The 20,361-nt window shown below is 46.6% G+C and overlaps 1 protein-coding gene across 2 annotated transcripts; it reads right to left on the minus strand.

The window, feature by feature from the left end:
- Nucleotides 1-267: 267 nt before the first annotated feature.
- Nucleotides 268-4,504, minus strand: FZD4 (frizzled class receptor 4). 2 transcript variants are annotated; one of them, XM_038387356.2, is made up of 2 exons: nt 4,183-4,504; nt 268-2,151 (listed from the first exon to the last, which is right to left on the minus strand). In XM_038387356.2, exons 1-2 carry the CDS (start codon nt 4,438-4,440, stop codon nt 823-825), a joined length of 1,587 nt encoding a protein of 528 aa, XP_038243284.1. In that variant the 5' UTR covers nt 4,441-4,504; the 3' UTR covers nt 268-822. The 2 variants fall into 2 exon arrangements, with proteins under 2 accessions (XP_038243284.1, XP_043360067.1); XM_043504132.1 differs by lacking the exon at nt 4,183-4,504 and adding an exon at nt 2,901-3,978.
- Between the last annotated feature and the right edge of the window lie 15,857 nt (nt 4,505-20,361).

Raw genomic sequence — 20,361 nt, forward strand, 5'->3', positions numbered from 1 at the left:
TGAAGTACTGATGTTTTAGAGAGCAAAGCATGTGCCAATGTAGAGGTTAGTATTAGGTTGTCAGCTGAGCTATACAGCAATCCATCCTAACACCTAACTGAATCCTACAAATTCCCATCCGATGAAGTGAGCTGTAGCTCACGAAAGCTTATGCTCTAATAAATTTGTTAGTCTCTAAGGTGCCACAAGTACTCCTTTTCTTTTTGCGAATACAGACTAACACGGCTGCTACTCTGAAACCTGTTGGAGTTGTTTTCATACCCGGAAAGCTTAGCTGGTGTTTTCATGAGGACCTAATCCTTGGCTGAATTATGCACCGTGCAACACTGATGAAGGCAACAGGCTGTATCGGCTATGGGTCCAATCGTAAAAGGTGCTGACCACATCCCTTAAGACACTGAATTCAAAGGGAGCGATGCTGTCAATTGAAGCTGAGAGCACCCATCGCCTCACAGGATTGGACCCTAAATCAGCCAGAATTTGACCCTCATCCTCCATGCACTGTAACATGATTTGGGAAAAATCGGCAACTCAAGTAACAAGATGCAAGACCCTGTGGCTTCTAATGACATTAATACATTGCAACCTGCTTTACAAAAATGTGACATTCAGATTTTTCACAGTTTTCAAAGCCTCAGTGGGCTTTTGTATTTTGGGCAGCATAGCTTATGGTTATTCTGTTTTTGAAATTATTGCTTATTCTTTAAGATTTCTTTTCCGAGACAGATTTTGTACTTTACCTCCCCACATCACCCCAGCAACATTTCTACTGCGTTTATACACAAGTCCTTTTTGGGAGAGATGTCAGCATGGAGGTTTTGTTTACACCACAGTCTCATTCCCTTTCCCAGGTTTCACCCAACCATCCGCTCTCTTCTCTCGTTTCACTTTCCCTGAGTTCACCAGTCTGTTAGAGCACTTCTGCCATGTGTGCAGAGTCTTGGCTGACCAAATCCACATGCCAGATGTGATACCCACCAGCAGAGACATGAAAATTTTGAGCATCTCCACTGCCATATTGGAATCATCCGCTGAATAGCGGAAAATAGCCCAGTTGGAGATTTCATAGAAGTAACATGCAATTACACATGTAGCTGGGACAGTGTATAACACAGAGAAGACGCCAATTTTGACCATCAGTCTTTCCAGCTTGTCAGTTTTAGTCCCATCTTTTTGAAGATTAGACCTGATTTTAAATAAGGCCACTAAACCTGCTGCTATGAATAAAGTTCCAATAACCAAGTAGGTGAAAAGCGGAGCAACGACAAAGCCAGTGAGCGCATCTAGGTTCTGGTTGCCGACATAACACAGACCAGTGAGCTCATCTGCATCTACCAGTCTCATAATCAAGATGACTATGGTCTTCACTGCAGGGATAGCCCAGGCTGCAATATGGAAATAGGAGCTGTGCATTTCTATAGCCTCATGGCCCCATTTGAGTCCTGCTGCTAGAAACCATGTTAATGTCAGAATCACCCACCAGATGGAGCTAGCCATCCCAAAAAAATACATCAGTAAGAAAATTATAGCACATCCTGTGTTCTTAAGACCTTCTTGGATAAGAACAGGTTCTGCTGCCTCTTCAAAATCACAGGATATCCTTTCCCGGCCTACAGTCAGCCTCACAATATAAGCAATGCTATAAATATTGTAGCACATGCTCAGAAATATGATGGGGCGCTCAGGGTAGGAAAATCTGGATGAATCAGTCAGGAAGGTCAGGACTGTGAAGGCAGTTGATATGAAGCACAGACTAGCCCACACGGCCATCCAGATATCAGTGAATTCCTTAGCTGATCTGCTATAGAGACCAGCATCATAGCCACATTTAAGGACACAGCTCAAGCTTCTTTTTACCCAGATATACTGCTCTGAATTAGATCCCATTGTGTGACACTCTTCTCCTGGCTGCAAGGATGTCTTGCTGTGAAGGGGAACCTCTTCATCCCCTGGACCCTCCATACACATGTGGTTGTGGTCATTTTGGGGTGGGAATTTACTGCAGTTTAGACTGTCTGGCCAGGCAAATCCAAATTCTTTCAGAACAGGTTCACATCTTCTTTTGACGGAAAGGCACATGCCACCGCAGGGACCTATTGGGATGTTAATCTTCTCTGTGCACATTGGAACATAGACTGAACAAAGGAAGAACTGGAAGAGAAAAACAATAGTCAAACTTGTGCTTAAAAGAAGATACAAATGGTAGACTATATAGCAAGTTCCCTCTCTATCCTCTTTAACTGTTCAGTTACTTTGCCTAAGTAGGCAAGGAGCAGCATGTAGTAAAGAAACCAAGGGGAAAAAAAAAATCCTAAAAACCTCAGCCCTTGTTTTCAATTCAAAAAAGTGTTTTGAGGCCAAATCCTGATCACTTTACTCACTAGAATTAGCTTTATTGAAGTCAATGGGCCAAATTCACGCAAGACTAGCAGAACTTAGCCCTAGATCTAAGCCTCAAATTTACAGTTTAGGAGGGCAAAACACAAACTGAATAAGTAATTTAAAACTTTAACACAAATATATAGACCTTAGTTTTTGTGACTGCATAGAGATTTAAAACTTGAAATAAAACAGTTAAAATATTAATAGCTCTTTGAATTAACAACATTCACGGTTGAACTTGGTCTTTGTAAATCATATTTCCTCTGATAATGAAGTTAGGACACCGTAATTTGCTCAGTACTTGACTCTTGTAATTCTGGTACACACAAAGCAAATCGATCTGTGTGTAAAACTGAGCTTTTAAGAAAAATGCCAAGCAATTATTAGTTTGGATACAACTATCTGAAGTAGTAAGTTTGTTATTCAACAACATCTAAGTCATGGGCTAGGTCAGGGATCCTGCCATTAATATGGCTGAGCAACTCCTACAGTGAAGTTCCTGGAGGGGGTTCTCTTACCACAATTTTATACTATGTCCCTTTGTTTTTTTTATGACAAGTCACACACACCTTCACCTCCTCTGTCCATTATGTCTGTATGCACATTGGTTCACCAGCTCCATACACATAACAACAGTCATCTATGGTTATAAGTGAAAGGCTTTATATGCAAGCATCTGAACTGGAAACTCATGTCCTTGAAGCTGTCTGTTTAGTATACGCTGTACTTTCATGGTGTTCAAGGATAAATATTTTTCTTTAAGAAGTCAGTAAGAAAGGTCACATGCCTTGATCTGTAAAAGTCATATTTTTAATATTAGGCTAAATAACATTTTCAAACCCATAGAAAGAGAGATCAGCCAATTTATTAACCCTGATTTAGGGTGTTCCCTTTAGTCTTCACACTAGTCCAAATTCCTGGGCTACCAAAGGGAACATAAACAAGTACAGCATGCCAATCGACAGAAAAGTTTGGCTTCTTCTCCTAGCTTCTGACTTTGTGTGGAGGTTACTCCAGAAAGAGGACTGGGAATGGGGCTCCTTGTGTATTTACTTCAGTCTCTCAGCAACTGTAAACCCTGTGAGATTAAATGCTATTGTAACCTTATTGTACCTTCTTATCTCTAGATTCACACCCAGAAGCGAAAGCTAATCTTGAGCCACTCTGCAGCTGGAAGTTTCCAAATGCATCTTTGTTTAACCCTTGTAATGGTTTCTTTTAAAACTTTTGTTTACCCCAGCAGATATTTTCACGCTCTTCTGTCCTAGAATCTTGGGCGAAGAAATAACCTGAAACCCGCCCACGGCTGCTCCCAAATCGGCAGCCGAGAAACTAGGTTGAAGGAGATTTACAACCCACAGGCAAGAAATGCAGCAGATTGAAACTTGGGAGGCAGTGGGAAGTCCGCAGAACAAACGCAAGAAGTAAAGCGGGAGGGATTCGGGATAGTCCCCGCTGCCGGAAGCGAAACTGCCTCTTTCCACTCTAGAAACCATGAGTTTAGCACCTTAGGAGCACAGTAGGCTGGGGAATAAGTGGGGGGGGGGGGGAATTTACAGCACTTCGGGGGTGCAGCTGGCACCATAACGGCAGCGCTTTCCCCGCAGTCCGCCCCGCGGCGGTTTGCTCCACGAGAGGGATCCTCTGGCCGCGGCGGAATGTGCCCCGCGCGGGGGGAAGAGACACCCGCGCTCGGCGGCTCCTGGCACGGCCGGGAGCCCCCCGCGCGCCCGGCGTTCAGGGAGCGGGGCCCGGGGGCAGGGCCTGGAAGGGGCGGGCCAGGGCGGCGGCGGCACCCACCTGGAGCTGGCTGGAGCAGCCGTACTGGATGAGCGGGGTGAAGGTGGTGAGCTGCAGCTCCGCGTCCGCCTGCAGCTCGTGCCCCACCAGGTTGGGCATCTTGGTGACGTTGTAGCCCAGGTTCTGGCACATGGCGATGCGGATGGCATCGCAGCGCCGCTCCTCGTCCTCCCCGAAGCCGCGCGCCGCGCCGAGCAGCAGCAGCAGCCGCCCCAGGAGCAGGAGCAGGAGCAGGAGGCGGCGGCCCCGCGGTCCCATGGCCCGGGCCCGGGCGCTGCCCCCGGCCAGACGGGCTCCGCGCGCGGCCGCTCTGCGGACACGGCCCGGCCGGACAGCGCGGGGGCGGGGCGGCCCGGCGGTTAAAGGGCCCGGCGGAGACACTGCCCAGGGGAGGGACCGCCCCGCCCCCGCCCCCGCCCCCGCCCCGACCCGCGGACGGCGGGCGGAGCAGCGGCCCCCACTGCCCTCCCCGCGGGAACCCTCCCGCCACGTGCCCCCGATACTCCCCCGGGGACCCTCCCGCCGCACCCCGGGGCAATGCCCCCCGATACTCCCCCGGGGACCCTCCCGCCACAAGTCTCCCGATACTCCCCCGGGAACCCTCCCACCACGTGCCCCCGATACTCCCCCGGGGACCCTCCCACCACGTGCCCCCTGATACTCCCCCGGGAATCCTCCTACTGCACCCCGGGGCAATGCCCCCCCGATCCTCCCCCGGGGACCCTCCCGCCACGTGCCCCCGATCCTCCCCCGGGGACCCTCCCGCCACATGCCCCCCGATCCTCCCCCGGGGACCCTCCCGCCACATGCCCCCCGATACTCCCCCCGGGGACCCTCCCGCCACGTGCCCCCGATACTCCCCCGGGGACCCTCCCGCCACGTGCCCCCGATACTCCCCCACAAACCCTCCCGCCACAAGCCCCCCGATACTCCCCCACAAACCCTCCCACCACGTGCCCCCTGATACTCCCCCGGGAATCCTCCTACTGCACCCCGGGGCAATGCCCCCCCGATCCTCCCCCGGGGACCCTCCCGCCACATGCCCCCCGATACTCCCCCGGGGACCCTCCCGCCACGTGCCCCCGATACTCCCCCGGGAACCCTCCCACCACGTGCCCCCTGATACTCCCCCGGGAATCCTCCTACTGCACCCTGGGGCAATGCCCCCCCGATCCTCCCCCGGGGACCCTCCCGCCACGTGCCCCCGATCCTCCCCCGGGGACCCTCCCGCCACATGCCCCCCGATCCTCCCCCGGGGACCCTCCCGCCACATGCCCCCCGATACTCCCCCCGGGGACCCTCCCGCCACGTGCCCCCGATACTCCCCCGGGGACCCTCCCGCCACGTGCCCCCGATACTCCCCCACAAACCCTCCCGCCACAAGCCCCCCGATACTCCCCCACAAACCCTCCCACCACGTGCCCCCTGATACTCCCCCGGGAATCCTCCTACTGCACCCCGGGGCAATGCCCCCCCGATCCTCCCCCGGGGACCCTCCCGCCACATGCCCCCCGATACTCCCCCGGGGACCCTCCCGCCACGTGCCCCCGATACTCCCCCGGGAACCCTCCCACCACGTGCCCCCTGATACTCCCCCGGGAATCCTCCTACTGCACCCCGGGGCAATGCCCCCCCGATCCTCCCCCGGGGACCCTCCCGCCACATGCCCCCCGATACTCCCCCGGGGACCCTCCCGCCACGTGCCCCCGATACTCCCCCGGGGACCCTCCCGCCACGTGCCCCCTGATACTCCCCCGGGAATCCTCCTGCTGCATCCCGGGGCAATGCCCCCCCGATACTCCCCCGGGGACCCTCCCGCCACATGCCCCCCGATACTCCCCCCGGGGACCCTCCCGCCACGTGCCCCCGATACTCCCCCGGGGACCCTCCCGCCACGTGCCCCCGATACTCCCCCACAAACCCTCCCGCCACAAGCCCCCCGATACTCCCCCCGGGAACCCTCCCACCACGTGCCCCCTGATACTCCCCCGGGAATCCTCCTGCTGCATCCCGGGGCAATGCCCCCCAATACTCCCCCGGGAACCCTCCCGCCACATGCCCCCCGATACTCCCCCGGGAACCCTCACGCCACATGCCCCCCGATAGTCCCCCGGGGACCCTCCCGCCACGTGCCCCCGATACTCCCCCGGGAACCCTCCCACCATGTGCCCCCGATACTCCCCCGGGGACCCTCCCGCCACGTGCCCCCGATACTCCCCCGGGAACCCTCCCACCATGTGCCCCCGATACTCCCCCGGGGACCCTCCCGCCACGTGCCCCCGATACTCCCCCACAAACCCTCCCGCCACAAGCCCCCCGATACTCCCCCCGGGAACCCTCCCACCACGTGCCCCCTGATACTCCCCCGGGAATCCTCCTGCTGCATCCCGGGGCAATGCCCCCCAATACTCCCCCGGGAACCCTCCCGCCACATGCCCCCCGATACTCCCCCGGGAACCCTCACGCCATATGCCCCCCGATAGTCCCCCGGGGACCCTCCCGCCACGTGCCCCCGATACTCCCCCGGGAACCCTCCCACCATGTGCCCCCGATACTTCCCCGGGAACCCTCCCGCCACAAGCCCCCCGATACTCCCCAGGAACCCTCCCGCCACATGCCCCCCCAATAGTCCCCCGGGAACCCTCCCACCACATGCCCCCAATACTCCCCCGGGAACCCTCCCACCACATGCCCCCCAATACTCCCCAGGGAACCCTCCTGCCACAAGCCCCCTGATACTCCCCCAGGAACCCTCCCGCCGCACCCCCGGGCAATGTCCCTGCGGGGAACCCTCCTGCCTCCCATGCTACTCTCCTGCCACATACCGGGGCCATTCCCCCCCACCCCCTCCAGGAACCCAACCCCTGCACCCCGGGGCAATGCCCAATGTCCCCTCCCAGGCCCTGCTGGGAACCCCTTCCCCCAGACTCTCCCCTACACTGAGAACGCCTCCTACCTCCTCTATCACTCCTAGGAAATCACCCACCTCCCCCCCCCAGCACCCCTGGTCAATGCCCCACTTCCCCACACAGTGAGAACCATCCTACCCCCCAGCACCTCTGGAAAATGCCCCTCTGTCTTGCATCCTCTCCTCTGACTCATCCAGCATTGCCCCATTGGGAACCCTCCTGCCCCAACTCATCCTCGGAACCCTAGGGAAAATGTCACCTCCGCTTCACCCTTCAGTCACCCAGCAACCCTCCATTGGGAATCCTTAAGCACCCCCTGTGCAATGCCCCAATCTCCCTTCTAGGAGCACCTTCTAGCACCTCTTCTGGCTCTTAGCCCCCACACAGACATCCTGGGAAACGCCTCACTGTTTGGCTGCTGGGGAACCCTCATTCACCCCTTTCCATTCCCCAAGCCTCCCATCCTACCCCGTCTCTACACAGTACCACTTCCAAGATAAGACAAACTACCACCTGGGTAGCAAGCCGCTCCTGCTAATTGCAGTGGTGTAAGTGCCTGATAAGATAGAGGGCAGCAGAAAGCTGTCATAGGCAGTCAAAAGTCAAAGTCAATCCAGTAGGAAATAACCATGTGACTTTAGCTTTTGTTTCTCTCCCTCCTTAAGAGTGGGACAGAATGATGACAGCAACCTGGCCAAGAAAGGGCTTTCTTCTTCTCTTTCCCAAACCAGCTGGATGCTGCAAGTAGAACCTACATATGCAAGTGAAGATGCATATTGGCCTGGTGGTTGCGCATGTTCAGCAATAGCAGGATTTGTGTTAAAGATGGAAGGAAGGAGCTTACTTAGATGTCTACACTAGAAATGCTACAGTGGCACAGCTGCAGCTCTGCCACTGAAGTGCAGACGCTTCCTACAGAGAAGGGAGGGGTTCTTTTGTTGCTGTAATAAATCCACCTCTCCAAGAGGCAGTAGCTAGTTCAATGGAAGAATTCTCCCAGTGACTTAGCAGTGTCTTCACTGGGGCTTTGGTTGTCTTAATGATGTTGCACAGGGTGTGAAATTTTTCACAGTCCCGGGTGATGTAGAGAAGCTGAACTAACTTTGTAGTGTAGTGTAGTGTAGTGCAGCCCCCAAATGATAAACTCTTTGAGGCAGGACAGTCTCTGTGTTCTTTGTGTTTGTACAGTGCCAAGCACAATGGGGCCCTGGCCCACAACCAGGCTCTTAGGCAATACAGATAATAATAATTAGTAACAATTTCAAACCAAAGGCATTATTCACAAGAAAAAATTATAATCATCCCTCATTATAATAGTGTATATTCATGGGCATATGCAATTTGTTGAGCACCACTTACCATCAGTGCCCTAATCCCACATTTTGAGCAGAGCTGGTTAATATTTTTCAAACTACAGGTTTGTTGTTATTGTTGAAAAATGCCCTTTTTTCTAACACAATTTTTTGTTTGTTTGCAAAAAATTGTGGATGTTGCCAAAGAAGTTTGTGTTTTGTGAAAAATGTGGTGGCTTTTTGGATATTTTTTCTGAATTTTTATCAAGTACTTTGAAAACATTTTCAAAATGGTTATTGAAATTTGTTTACTGAAAAATGGGCTTGGGGGGGAGGGGAATCCCACCACCACCAATACCATAACATAAAAAAAGTTAAAATTAGACTCATTGTGGACTCTGAAAATCTTTAGCCATCTCTTCATCAATTATACACAGAAATAAAGAACAAGGCTTCATATGCAGAATGTGACAGCCCATTCGTTAAAGGAGTGTCTTGCCATGAGCTTATTCAACAAGTTCTGTGATTTGCACTGGTTGCCTCTTGGTTTGTGGGTGAAACTTAAGGTGTTTCATTTGACCTGTAAAAGCTCACATTTCTCCCTGTGCCGAACCACTGCAGAGGTGCTCAAGTTGAATCCCTGCTGGTATAGACAAGAGCAAGTTGCTGGCATAGTGCTCTCCGGGAGGGTCCCTGGCTTAGGAATTCACTCTCTCCTTGGTCCAAAAAAACAGGTTGAGTTTGATGACCTTCAGAGCACACAGCACAGCTCATCTTCTTTCCCCATATATGTGAAAACTGTGGGAGGGTGATCAGGGGTTTTGGCCTTTTCAGTTATCTTGGGTTGCTGACAGTGAGTTAAATTGTACTGCTGCGCTTTAGTTATGTTTGGGTATTAATTTTGTTGTACTGTTAAGTTATGTCAAAGGCACCTAGAATATACAGGTAGGTGCCATTTTCGGCATTTGTATAAACCTAAATAAATAAATAAATAAATAAAATATAATCCTGACTTTTGAGCGGGATGGACTGGATGATCTAGTACGTCTTTTCTGTCTCTGACTTCTGTGATTGTATATAAAGGATCTTGTCAAAAATAAAGATAACAGTAGAGAAATGGGCTCAGATTTGAGACCTCCCAGCATTGTTTTGCACCTTTTATGAGTTCTGGTTTTCTCTTTACAAAAATGTGTCATCAATTAATTGATGTTTGTACAGCTCTTTGGAACTGTTTGTAAAGCTGAATTTAAGAGCCCTATTACTGTATCAGTATGTATATTGCTGTGAACATTTCTAAGATATACCTTGCTCCCAAAGATGCTCCACTCTCTCTTAAGTCTCCTAGTCACACTAGTCAGTGGAGTCCAGTTAATTTACTGAAGCAGATGTTAGTTGCCCCTTCTCCTCCTCTGCAGGGTTGTAGATGATGAATGAGAATGTCAGTCACAGCAAATGTCACAGATATGGCCACTGCCAGGTTTCCTGCAGCAGCTTGGTTGGATCCAGGGTGTTATTGCTGCCTTCCTGGTCTCCATCCAAAGTCCAATAAACATGACTGCTAGTGAGAATGTTTGAGTACTGAATGGTCATTAAAATGTTCACATCTAACGAGATAAGTAGTATCTTAACTAGACTTTTATCAATCTAGGGATGGTCCCCATCACCATAATAGCTCAGCTCTAGCCACAAACATCAAGAAATGTAGCCTCACGACATCCCTGGGAGGAAGTAATAGTGTTATTATCATCTCCTTTATATAGATGGGGAGCTGAGGTGCAATGTGACCAAGCCAGAGCCATGAATTGAACTCAGTTCCTCTAAGTCCCATCTTTAACCACCAGCGTTGTTTGCTGTAACTAAATTTGACTATTTTTCTTAATAATTTCTATAATGCTATGAATGCCCAGGGTGCTTTACAAACATAGAGAAGATATACTCCATGACACAAAGTGCTTGCTGTCTAAATCAGACACAAGCAACTGGACAACATATACATTAAAACTCCATGAAATGAAGCAGTCAAAAGAATGATATAGGCAAAATACTGTCACATGGAGTCAGATATTTTGTTCGGTCTTATGCAGGAAATCAAACTGGAGGATCATGGAGGCCTTAAAAATCTATGAATCTTTGCCCCAGTACAGCCAATCCTTTGTAATGTGAAGTCTTCTGCCACAGTTAGGTGCTGAAGCAGCACCTGCTGCCTCCATTGAAGGCCACTTGCCTAATTCCTCTGAAACAATTCAGCAGTTATATCTTCAACAGGTTTCACAGCTAAACTTACTGCCCATCATGGAACTGGTTAATTGACTTAGGGAAGAAGCAGGGTATTTAAAGTCACAATGAACAAGAATATATTTTCAGAAAAGAGGCTACCATTGTTTTGTTTTTTACCTTGAGAACATAAAATAAGTTTTAGAAATTGCTTAATTGCTGTGTTTGCTTTGGGAAGTCTTTTGGATGATGGAAGTTAGTTTTCAGAACAAAAGTAATGGGAAAAGCAATGGCAGATCATACTAGTGATTTCAGTTGGAAAACAGGGTAATTACCCTACTCTGAACCTCATACATATGTTAAGTGCTAAAATAACACAATGAAAAGCACATGCATAATAACTTCTTTAAATAGATCAAAGTAGGAAAAGGCAAGGATGGTTGACTTGAGCCACCAAGTATTAATCACAAGAAATGTTATGAGCTTATTTGCCTGTGGCACATCTAATGAACTTGGGTTTCTACTCAGGAAGATCAATGATATAGATATATCAAACTGTTTGAATAGCTCAAGTGGGAAGAGTCCTGTAATCCTGGGACTGATCCAACTGTACTGAATTTTTCATTGGCTTCAGTGAAAGTTAGAGTGGGCCCCTGGAGCAAACCATTTGAATTCTCTCCCTATGGAATTCTGAATGGCCATGGTGTGCAAAAAAATGACACCTGTTATGTCCTAAATGACCACAAGTTTGTTACAATATGAAAATACTGATTTTGTTTTATAATTTTTTAAAATCATTTTGGAATCTTTCTGAATGAAAAGCACTGTATATATGCAATATTATTATATTAGGTAATTGCTACATGATAGGTCAGTTATGGGCATTATTATTTAGTCAGGAGAATTTTTTTTTTAAATTAATAGTCACTTAAGTGTGTATTCTGAACTCAGTGGGCTTCCACTCACACTCATTTTACATTGAGCATACTCCACTTATTTCACTGAAGTAGCACCAGCATACAACAGATGTAACAAAGTGGCAAACTAGCCTTGGTGTGTTGGGATTTAACCTACGTAATTCCCTGTGTACTGACATGGGACTATAGTAATATACAGCTCCAGTGACACCTGGAAGTCAACAGCAGTTTGATCTCCATAAGAACTACAGGATGGGGCCCTATCTCTAATGTGAATATTCCATTCTGTGCATCTTTTTGATAGGCAAACTCATAGTCATTTTGTAGATAACTTGAATGTTGGTTGCACTTATCCATCAATCATTTTGCATTTTCTTTAGCTAATAATAATTATTAATAATAAACTGAGATTCAGGCCCCACTGGGGTAAGTGTTGTGTTGTACATACACATAGTATGAGATTCCACTCCAAAGAAAGTTGGGGGAGATTTTCAAAGGCAGAAATGAGAGCTAGGTGCCCAATTCAAGTTGGGACTGGATAACGGGATGATGGATCACTAGATAATTGCCCTGTTCTGTTCATTCCCTCTGAAGCATCTGGCCACTGTCAGAAGACAGGATACTGAGCTAGATGGACCATTGATCTGACCCAATAGGGCCGTTCTTATGTTCTTAAATTAAAATCAATGAGAGTTTTGACATTGACTTCAATGGGAGTAGGATCGTGCCTTTTATTTATTATGTACAATATTAATGTGATGCAGCTGCTATGGGGCAGATGGTGGCAACCAACTAGTGCACTGTATTCTGCATAGAAGGAGGAGGAGAAAGGGACATTTTAACCAGGACATATGGACAAACTTTTATCTTACAGAAACTGTCACAGTCACAGAAACTTGGATGGTCACAAAGAGCCTCTGGTTTTTAGTTCTGTTCCAGAAGACTCACTGTATTACACTCACTTTATCTGTCTCAGAAGGAAGATGGGCTGCTTTGGTTCTTACGGGATTTGAACCTATGGTTCCTAGGAATCTCATAGACTTGTAGACTTTAAGGGCAGAAGGGACCATCGTATGTCTGACCTCCTGCACTTTGCAGGCCATAGAATCTCACTCACATTCTCCTGTAATAGACCTATAACCTCTGGCTGAGTTACTGAAGGACTCAAATCATGATTTAAAGACTTCAAGTTACAGAAAATCCATTAAGTCAGAAGCCTAGAGCACTAAGCCACATGAAGTACAACATGAAATATACACAGTATGACTTGTACCCAATGAAGTGCAATAACAACAAGGCTCTCAAAAAGCTTCTAGAAGAAATGTTATACAGAAAGGATATCTAACTTCCTTATCTTCTGTATCAAAATCATCAAAAATGTGGGTATGCCATTGAACTGTTTGGCCAGTGGTGCAAAGTCCCTCAGCTGAAAGCTATGCAGAGATAGACTTTACTATTACCCTCCAGCCACGTCTTCCTGATCCTCATTCATGAGGTGGTGGCTTTCTTCCCTTTAGCTTTTTCCATTTCAGTGTTAAGAGCGAGCGGTAATGATGTCTTCCTGTACCCAGACACAAGGGTAGAATTCTGTTTTTAGGTGCACGGAAGTATACAGATGGAGTCTTGCCTGGCTATACTCATATGTACAATTGCAGAGTGGCCTGTAGCAAAGTTGACTGCTACTTGTACAAGGCAAAGCAAGATCCCAGAGATGGGGGTAAACTGGGAACTTGCTTAGTGTTTTTAGTGCATCTGTTTTGGAAGAAATCCTCCTGTGACAGCAATCATGCACAATAACTGCCTGCTTGCTTACACTTCATCTCACCTTGCTGTCATTTATGTGCATATTATTGTTCTCTAGGCTCCTTATGATCACTTTGCAGTCCCTTCTTGGCACTCTGATCTGTATACGTCATAAGAAAGTGAAAGCTCTTCTTCTTGAGCCAGTGATAATCTCTGGTATGAGGTTGATCACAAGTTGTAAACTGCATTCTGTGAATGAGGAAGTGTCTACATTTTTACAGTGTCTCAGCAGGATTTTTTTGGCTAAGGTAATGGCTCTGAGAATAAATTTTTCTAGGATAGGTTGGTATGGTGCTGTCTGCATGGAAGTCCAGTAGGCAAACTGATGGAGAGAGTGATTCAGTGCCTTTCCAATGAAGATGCATATTATCATCCATACGATAAATACTTTTTGGCAGATCTGAAGAATGTGTGATGGAGATGCAGGTGAGTTACTGCATCTCCTGCAGGACCCCGAATTGGAGAGTTACAAGCGGAAATAATCTGCTTCTCTGCTGAATGCAATTACTGTCCCACACTACTACAGATGAAAGAGGTCAAGGTTGTGCACATTGGTTGGTATATTTCATTTCCCCCAGAGATTAGTGTCCATTTGTGAGATTTAAGTGGTGCACAGGGCCTTACCCAGGCCCTCTACGCAGAAGTGAATTTCATGATAGGAGATTATAAAATCCCATTTCTCATTCAAGGGAATAATTTCCAATAATCTCTTAGGGCCAGATCCCTTTACTCATGTTGAACAGTACATTTTTCCAGGAAATCCATGGGACTGCTCGTGAAGAATGGTGCTGCTCAGTGTGAGCAAGGTTATGAGAATGTAGCCCCCAGTAATTTGATCTTTGGGTGTACTTTAAAAAATATTATGAGGCAATGTAAGTTTGACTGCTTCACTCTCCCCTCATCCTTCTGCATGCCACTTGTCTTCTTACACTATAAATTCCTTGTGGAGGAAGACCCTTTGATTATACACTTGTACACTATCTCATTCAGTAGTGCCCCAATTCTGACTGGGGCCTCTGGGTGCCATATAAATGTTAAATAATTCAGCTGAGTTTGGATGAGTAGTGTAAACTATGCGGGTGGCAGTGAATGATGGAAGGTTATAAAATCTTGGTAAATTTTCTGGATCCCTTAGCTGTTCATTAGCTGGACTCAACTAGAACAGACTTTAGACTTTAAATTTTATCTTAACTAACATTTTAAAACAAATTTCTATGGGTATGTTGTTGTTTTTTTAAATGAGCTACAGAAGTTGAAACTGGCTTTAGCATCTCAGATCTGCAGGAGGGGAACCCTGCTGAGACACATCTTATAAGCCTCGCCAGAGGCAGGGCTCTTCTCCTCCACTAGCAAGTCCATGTATGTGTGTGTCATGGTGGGATTTCTACTTGTCTGGGATATGGGGGTAGTGGATGGTGGGTGGAGTAGAAAACTGGGAGGCTTTTATCTACATTGGAAACTATACACACTCCCCCTTTCCTTGTCCCCATCTTTATCTGCCCAGGTCCTCTATAGATACACCCTATGTACCTCTCCTGGTTCCCTGAACCCACTTCTCCTTTCCCTCATTCTATGTGCTTTCTCTGGCCTCATGCTCCAACGCTGTCCTACCCCACAATGCAACCCATACTACCATTCATGGCTCTGTAGTCCCCCTAGTAGTCTCCTAACCCCAATTCCTACCTCACCACATTACTATGATCTCCTGTTCACCTCTGACTCAGCTTGGTAGTGGGAGTGAGGAGTCAGGTCAGTTTATATTTGCTCTTGTACACTTAAAAACAACTTTTATTCTTCTTTCAATCACTGCCCAATCTCCCACCTCAAGCTATGAAAAAGTCCATATCCTCAGCAAGACGAGCAAAACAAATATGGGCTTTCTAGGCCAAGCCATTATTGATATCTAATTAGCCAAAAAGCATTAGGGCATCTTAAAAAAAATAAACTACACTGTGAAAACATTATAATTTAAAAACTTGCTGTCTGATTTTTACCATATTTGCCAGAAAACCTCTGCCCTGTAAAGAAATGCAATGTGTCAAATTTAAAGAAGATCTGTTTCTGTTTGGGAAAATTAGTGGATTACAATTTGAAAACCTGATTTAATGGGGAGCAAATTTCAGCCTGAACTATGGAACCAATACTGATCTACATAATATCACTTTAATTCTAAACTGCTACTTTCATTTGCTTATAACTTTTTCAAAGATTAATCTTTTGTGCTGAAATTTCCCTTGTGTGATCTTAGCTCAGAAAATTATTATTTTTTGGAAACAATAAATATTTTTCATCTAAGAAAATTATTCAGGGGCTTTTTTACACTTTGATAACTCAAAAACAGCTTGGTTTTATAACTTCAAATTTGGCATGTACAGTGTGCAGTCTTGGAGGAATTTATGTTTTGCTTGGGTTAAAGAACTTTCGTTTTGCAATACCAAATTGCTCTGGAAGTTTGGAAATGATAGACAGAGCATTCTCAGGATGTTATTTAACTTTGACATAGGAAAGACAAATTGAGTTACATTTCTCTTATAGGTCACATGTCATTTTTCAAGTTTGCACAGATTTCCTCTTTCCAAAGCTTCTTTTCCAACTGGATCTTCCTGTTTCCCATTTTTCTTTGATTACATAGGAGTTTCACTGGTTACTTCCCATGCATTTGTTCCTCTTTGCACACGCTTTACTTGCAAGTCCCTCTGCGGCATTTCAGCGTAGCCTTCTTCTAACTCATGACCAGAAACCCAGTTGTCACTCAGCTCACCTATGGCACAAAGAGAGAAGTGATACTTTCTTTGAAAGCATTAGACAATGCTTTACCTCTAAATACATTATTTATAGAAATCACTTATGATCTTTTAAAGAAATTATTAGACTTCAGCCATGTCAATTTTACAGACATCTGCTGGCATAGCTGTGTCAGTCAGGGGTATGAGGAGTCAGAGAGTATTAATCTCTGACTGTGCCAGCAGAAGCCCCTAGTGTAGACAGTTATATTGGCAAAACTCTGCTTTTACTGGTAGTTTGCTTAGGGGATGAGATGGGGTTGTTGCTGGTGGAATACACTGGAATTTCCTGTATAGGCTACATTCTCATAGGAGCACGCTGCTGGTACAGAATACCAGTATAGTTATACAGCAAAACGCTCCTAGTGTAGACATGGCCTTTGAATATCAAGTTAGGCTACATATAAACCCCGCAGTAAATGACAGATTAGAGGCCAGATTCACTGATCCCAGTTGCTTTGCACTGCTCCATTGATGCAAAGCAGATGTAAACTGGTTTAATTGGCCAGTTACTCAAGGTTTGTGGTTGCTTTGTGTCACTGGAGCAGCACAAAGAAGTCAGAACATGCTGGTGAATCTTTAAATGGACTATTTTCTCCCCACAAAAAAAACATGTGAACTAGCATGTCCTGCTTAGTTACATTACAGTCTATAATAACATGCTAACCATGGCGGAAAGTAACCTTTTTTTAAATATCACAGACAGATGACTTTCACTCTCCTGGGAAGAATGTCCTGCCTCTGTCCAGAGCCTGGGTGAGCTTTTGTGAATATGCAAAAAGGCAACTTGATGTAGTGTTAAACTGTATCCCTTTCTGATGGAAACTATAGGTCTGATTCTCATTTACATAAAAGCCTATTTACACTGGTCTACCTCTCACAGTTCAGAGTACTGGCCTCGACTTGCTGCCAAGAGCAACTTTGCCTAGTGCCTCAACTCCCATTCAGGACAGGTTCCAGAGCAGTTGAGGAGGTAGTCAGCTGCTCTTATCTTTGCCTAGTACCCTAATTGCCCATTCTGGACAGGTACAAGAACAGCCAAAGAGGTAAAATTGACCGGACTTTGCTCTGCCCAGCACCAGCCTGGGGATTAAAGAAGAGCACAAAAAGATTAATACACCCCTTCTCCACCTACCCCCAATTAAAAAAAATATAAAAAAACCCCAACAAACATTTTTCTATTACCACCCCCCCTTTTAAAAATAATTTAGCAGTGAGGGTGTGATGCTCCATAGCATGGTATTTTGGGGAGTCAGTTTATGACAACTTTGTACTCACCTCACACATGTAGCTAATTACACAAGATGCAAGTCTGTAAAGAATAAGGCCCATAATCTGCCATCTGTCTGTATTTTAGCTTTTGATATAGTGCTTATCACTCTGGCATTCTCGCAACGTAAAGCATTTTGGCAGGAAAGGCACAATTGTAAGATTATATCATTATTACTGCATCACATACAATTGAGTGTGGAATAATCTCTCCTTTTGAAACCAAAAAGAAAAGGAGTACTTGTGGCACCTTAGAGACTAACAAATTTATTTGAGCATAAGTTTTTGTGAGCTACAGCTCACTTCATCAGATGCATTCAGACCAACACGGCTGCTACTCTGAAACCTTTTGAAACTGTATCATTTATAGCTTTAGCCTGACAATTCCTCTAATAACCTTTAGACCTAGACAGGAGGTTAGAAAATAATAAGCATGGATGTGAATTCTCGTATTTATGTTTATATTGTTCAGAGGCATTTTTAAATCCTCAGGGAGTCTTTCATGGGGCCAAAATAACAAAAGAACTGGTATTACTGTGGTTCTTCAGTTCCTGGGTGGTGGAAATAATGCAAGATGTTCAGTTAATTATTTTGACCCCAGATTTTTTTTTAAAGCTTGTGAAAAATGTGAATACAAAAACAGAGAAATCTAGGTTTCAACCAAACATACAGACCAAGAAACAAAACCTCTTATTAGCAAAGATGGAATTTGCAGGCTACAACTGGCAATGATACTGTGTGAGAGGATGAAATCATTGCACAATTGAAGAGAGGGGGAACATGCAAGAATTCCACATATGGAGGAATCACCTATGGAATATGCCAGTGTACAAAGGTCTCTCTTCTTTTGAAGCTCATGGGGCAAAGCAAGGGAGAATTAGTCTCTAAATAATACAGGAATCATCCCCTGTGCCACTAAAATGCAGCCAATATCTAAGACTGAGTGCAGCACAGAACTATAGACTAGGGGAGATTTTGACCATAAAAATGGGGCAACCCTCTCCACTTAAGACTTCCTTCCTTGCAAAGCAGACAGGACTTCAGTTTTAAGGTCTTTTCTGAAAGGCTCACATGCAGCATGGAACTCAGTGTATCTATCTCAGAATGAGGAATCCAAGCTTCCAGGATTCAAAACCATGAGTTCAGCAAGTACCCCTCTATCATGTTAAGTAAAGGATATGGGAAGAGGTTTGCAGGAGGGACTGCTGGAAGTGGTATTAGTGATTCAGTAAAAGATAGCTCTGCCTCCAAGAGCTCAGTTTCTGACTCAGAACTGAATCAATATCCTTGAACTTCCACTGAATCATCCCATTGGGGGAATGCTGCTTCATTGTACAGGATCCATGAACCCCAGATCCACAGATATCAGGACCTTGTTCTAAAGACAGCACTGATTCTTGGGTCAAAAGTCTCCCTCATGGGATTTTGACAGAGCAGAGCAAGAATATGCATAAAACAATCCCACTGCTCCTCTTCCTCATCAAATAAAAGAGAGTTCCAAATACACAGAATATGCATGGAGGGGCTTCCATGGAAGGAGGTGGCGGGGGGGGTGTGGAAAAGTGATACCATGTCCCCTGACAGGCTCCCCCGAGACTCCCACACCTATCCAACCCCCTGTTCCCAATCGCCTGACTGCCCCCCCCAGAACGTCCACCCCATCCAATTGCCCCCTGCTCCCTGTCCCCTGACTGCTCCCCGGAACTCTCTGCCCCTTATCCAGCTTCCCCGCTCCCCACCCCCTTACCATGCTGCTCAGAGCAGCGGGACTGGCAGCTGCATCGCCTGGCCAGAGCCAGTCATGCCGCCGCTTTGCCCAGCAGGAGCTCACAACCCCATCACCCAGAGTGCTGGCGGCATGGTGAGCTGAGGGTGCAGGGGAGGGGGGGACAGCAGGAGAGGGGCTAGGGGCTAGCCTCCCCAGCCGGGAGCTCAAGGACCGGGCAGAATGGTCCCGTGGGCCGGATGTGGCCCGCAGGCATTAGTTTGCTCACCTCAGATTTAAGGGCTCAATCACTGTTTGCTATGAGCCCTATGTTTGGGTCACCATGTTGTGCCAGGAAAAGCATTCACCAAGATATTGCAGAGGAGAATGAAGAGGTACATGGAAGTGGTGCTTGCAGAGGAACAGGCTGGAGGTACAATAGATTAGTTATTTGTGATAAGACATATTAGAGAAGTACATAGAACACAATCAAACCTGTTATAGCAACTTTGTAGATGTCAGTCTGGTTTGTTATAGCATTTGGCATAAAGGGTTGTGGTGATAGAGAACGGCTACAGCATGTTGATGAGTGCAATGAGAGCAGACAAGAAGCGGGTGGACGAAAGCAGAAGTGAGACAAGGATGCATGCTATCACTAGATTTCTTCAACTGGGTACTGGTAGCAGTATTGACGGTAGCACTGAGAGGTAAAATGAGATGAGTGATGTTGTGTGGGAGCATAGTGAATAACCTTAGACACAGATGATATTGACCTTATCGAATTGCCCAAGGAGGACGTGCGGAGAACAACTGACAAGGTAGAGAGTCTGGGAAAATGGAAAATTTGGACTGAAGATCAGTATGGAAAAGACAAAAATTACAGCAATTGGAAGACAAGAGGAAGACATAAAGATCAAAGTTGGTGATAAAGAACTAGAACAAGTGGAAAATTGCACGTACATTGGAAGACTAGTGTCAAAGAATGGGAACTGTGAAGATATGACATAAGAAGAATCCTATTAGTTGCTACAACATTTGGAAAACCCTGCAATATTTGGAAAGCTAAAGACATTCGAGACAACTGCTGTGCTGATACTGCTGTATGGATTGGAGCGTTAGAGTGTGAGGAAAGCCAATGAACTAGCTGAGGGGAATATTTAGAGCACCAAGACTGCAAAAAATAAAAGTGATAAGAAAACAGCTTAGGCAAGAAATTACACTGTTGCGGAAGATTAAAAAAAGACTGCCAAGTTGTGGATTTGTGTCAGAAATGGATCCAAAAAGGAT

This window comes from Dermochelys coriacea, chromosome 1 (genome assembly GCF_009764565.3).
Source record: "Dermochelys coriacea isolate rDerCor1 chromosome 1, rDerCor1.pri.v4, whole genome shotgun sequence".
In the NCBI taxonomy this organism is placed as follows: domain Eukaryota; kingdom Metazoa; phylum Chordata; order Testudines; family Dermochelyidae; genus Dermochelys; species Dermochelys coriacea.

Coding starts and splice junctions, on each gene's coding strand:
- FZD4 (XM_038387356.2), bottom strand. CDS start 4,440: ATGGGACCGCGGGGCCGCCGCCTCCTGCTCCTGCTCCTGCTCCTGGGG. Junction 2,152..4,182: donor GCTGCTCCAGCCAGCTCCAG/GTGGGTGCCGCC, acceptor TTTCTCTTCCAG/TTCTTCCTTTGTTCAGTCTA.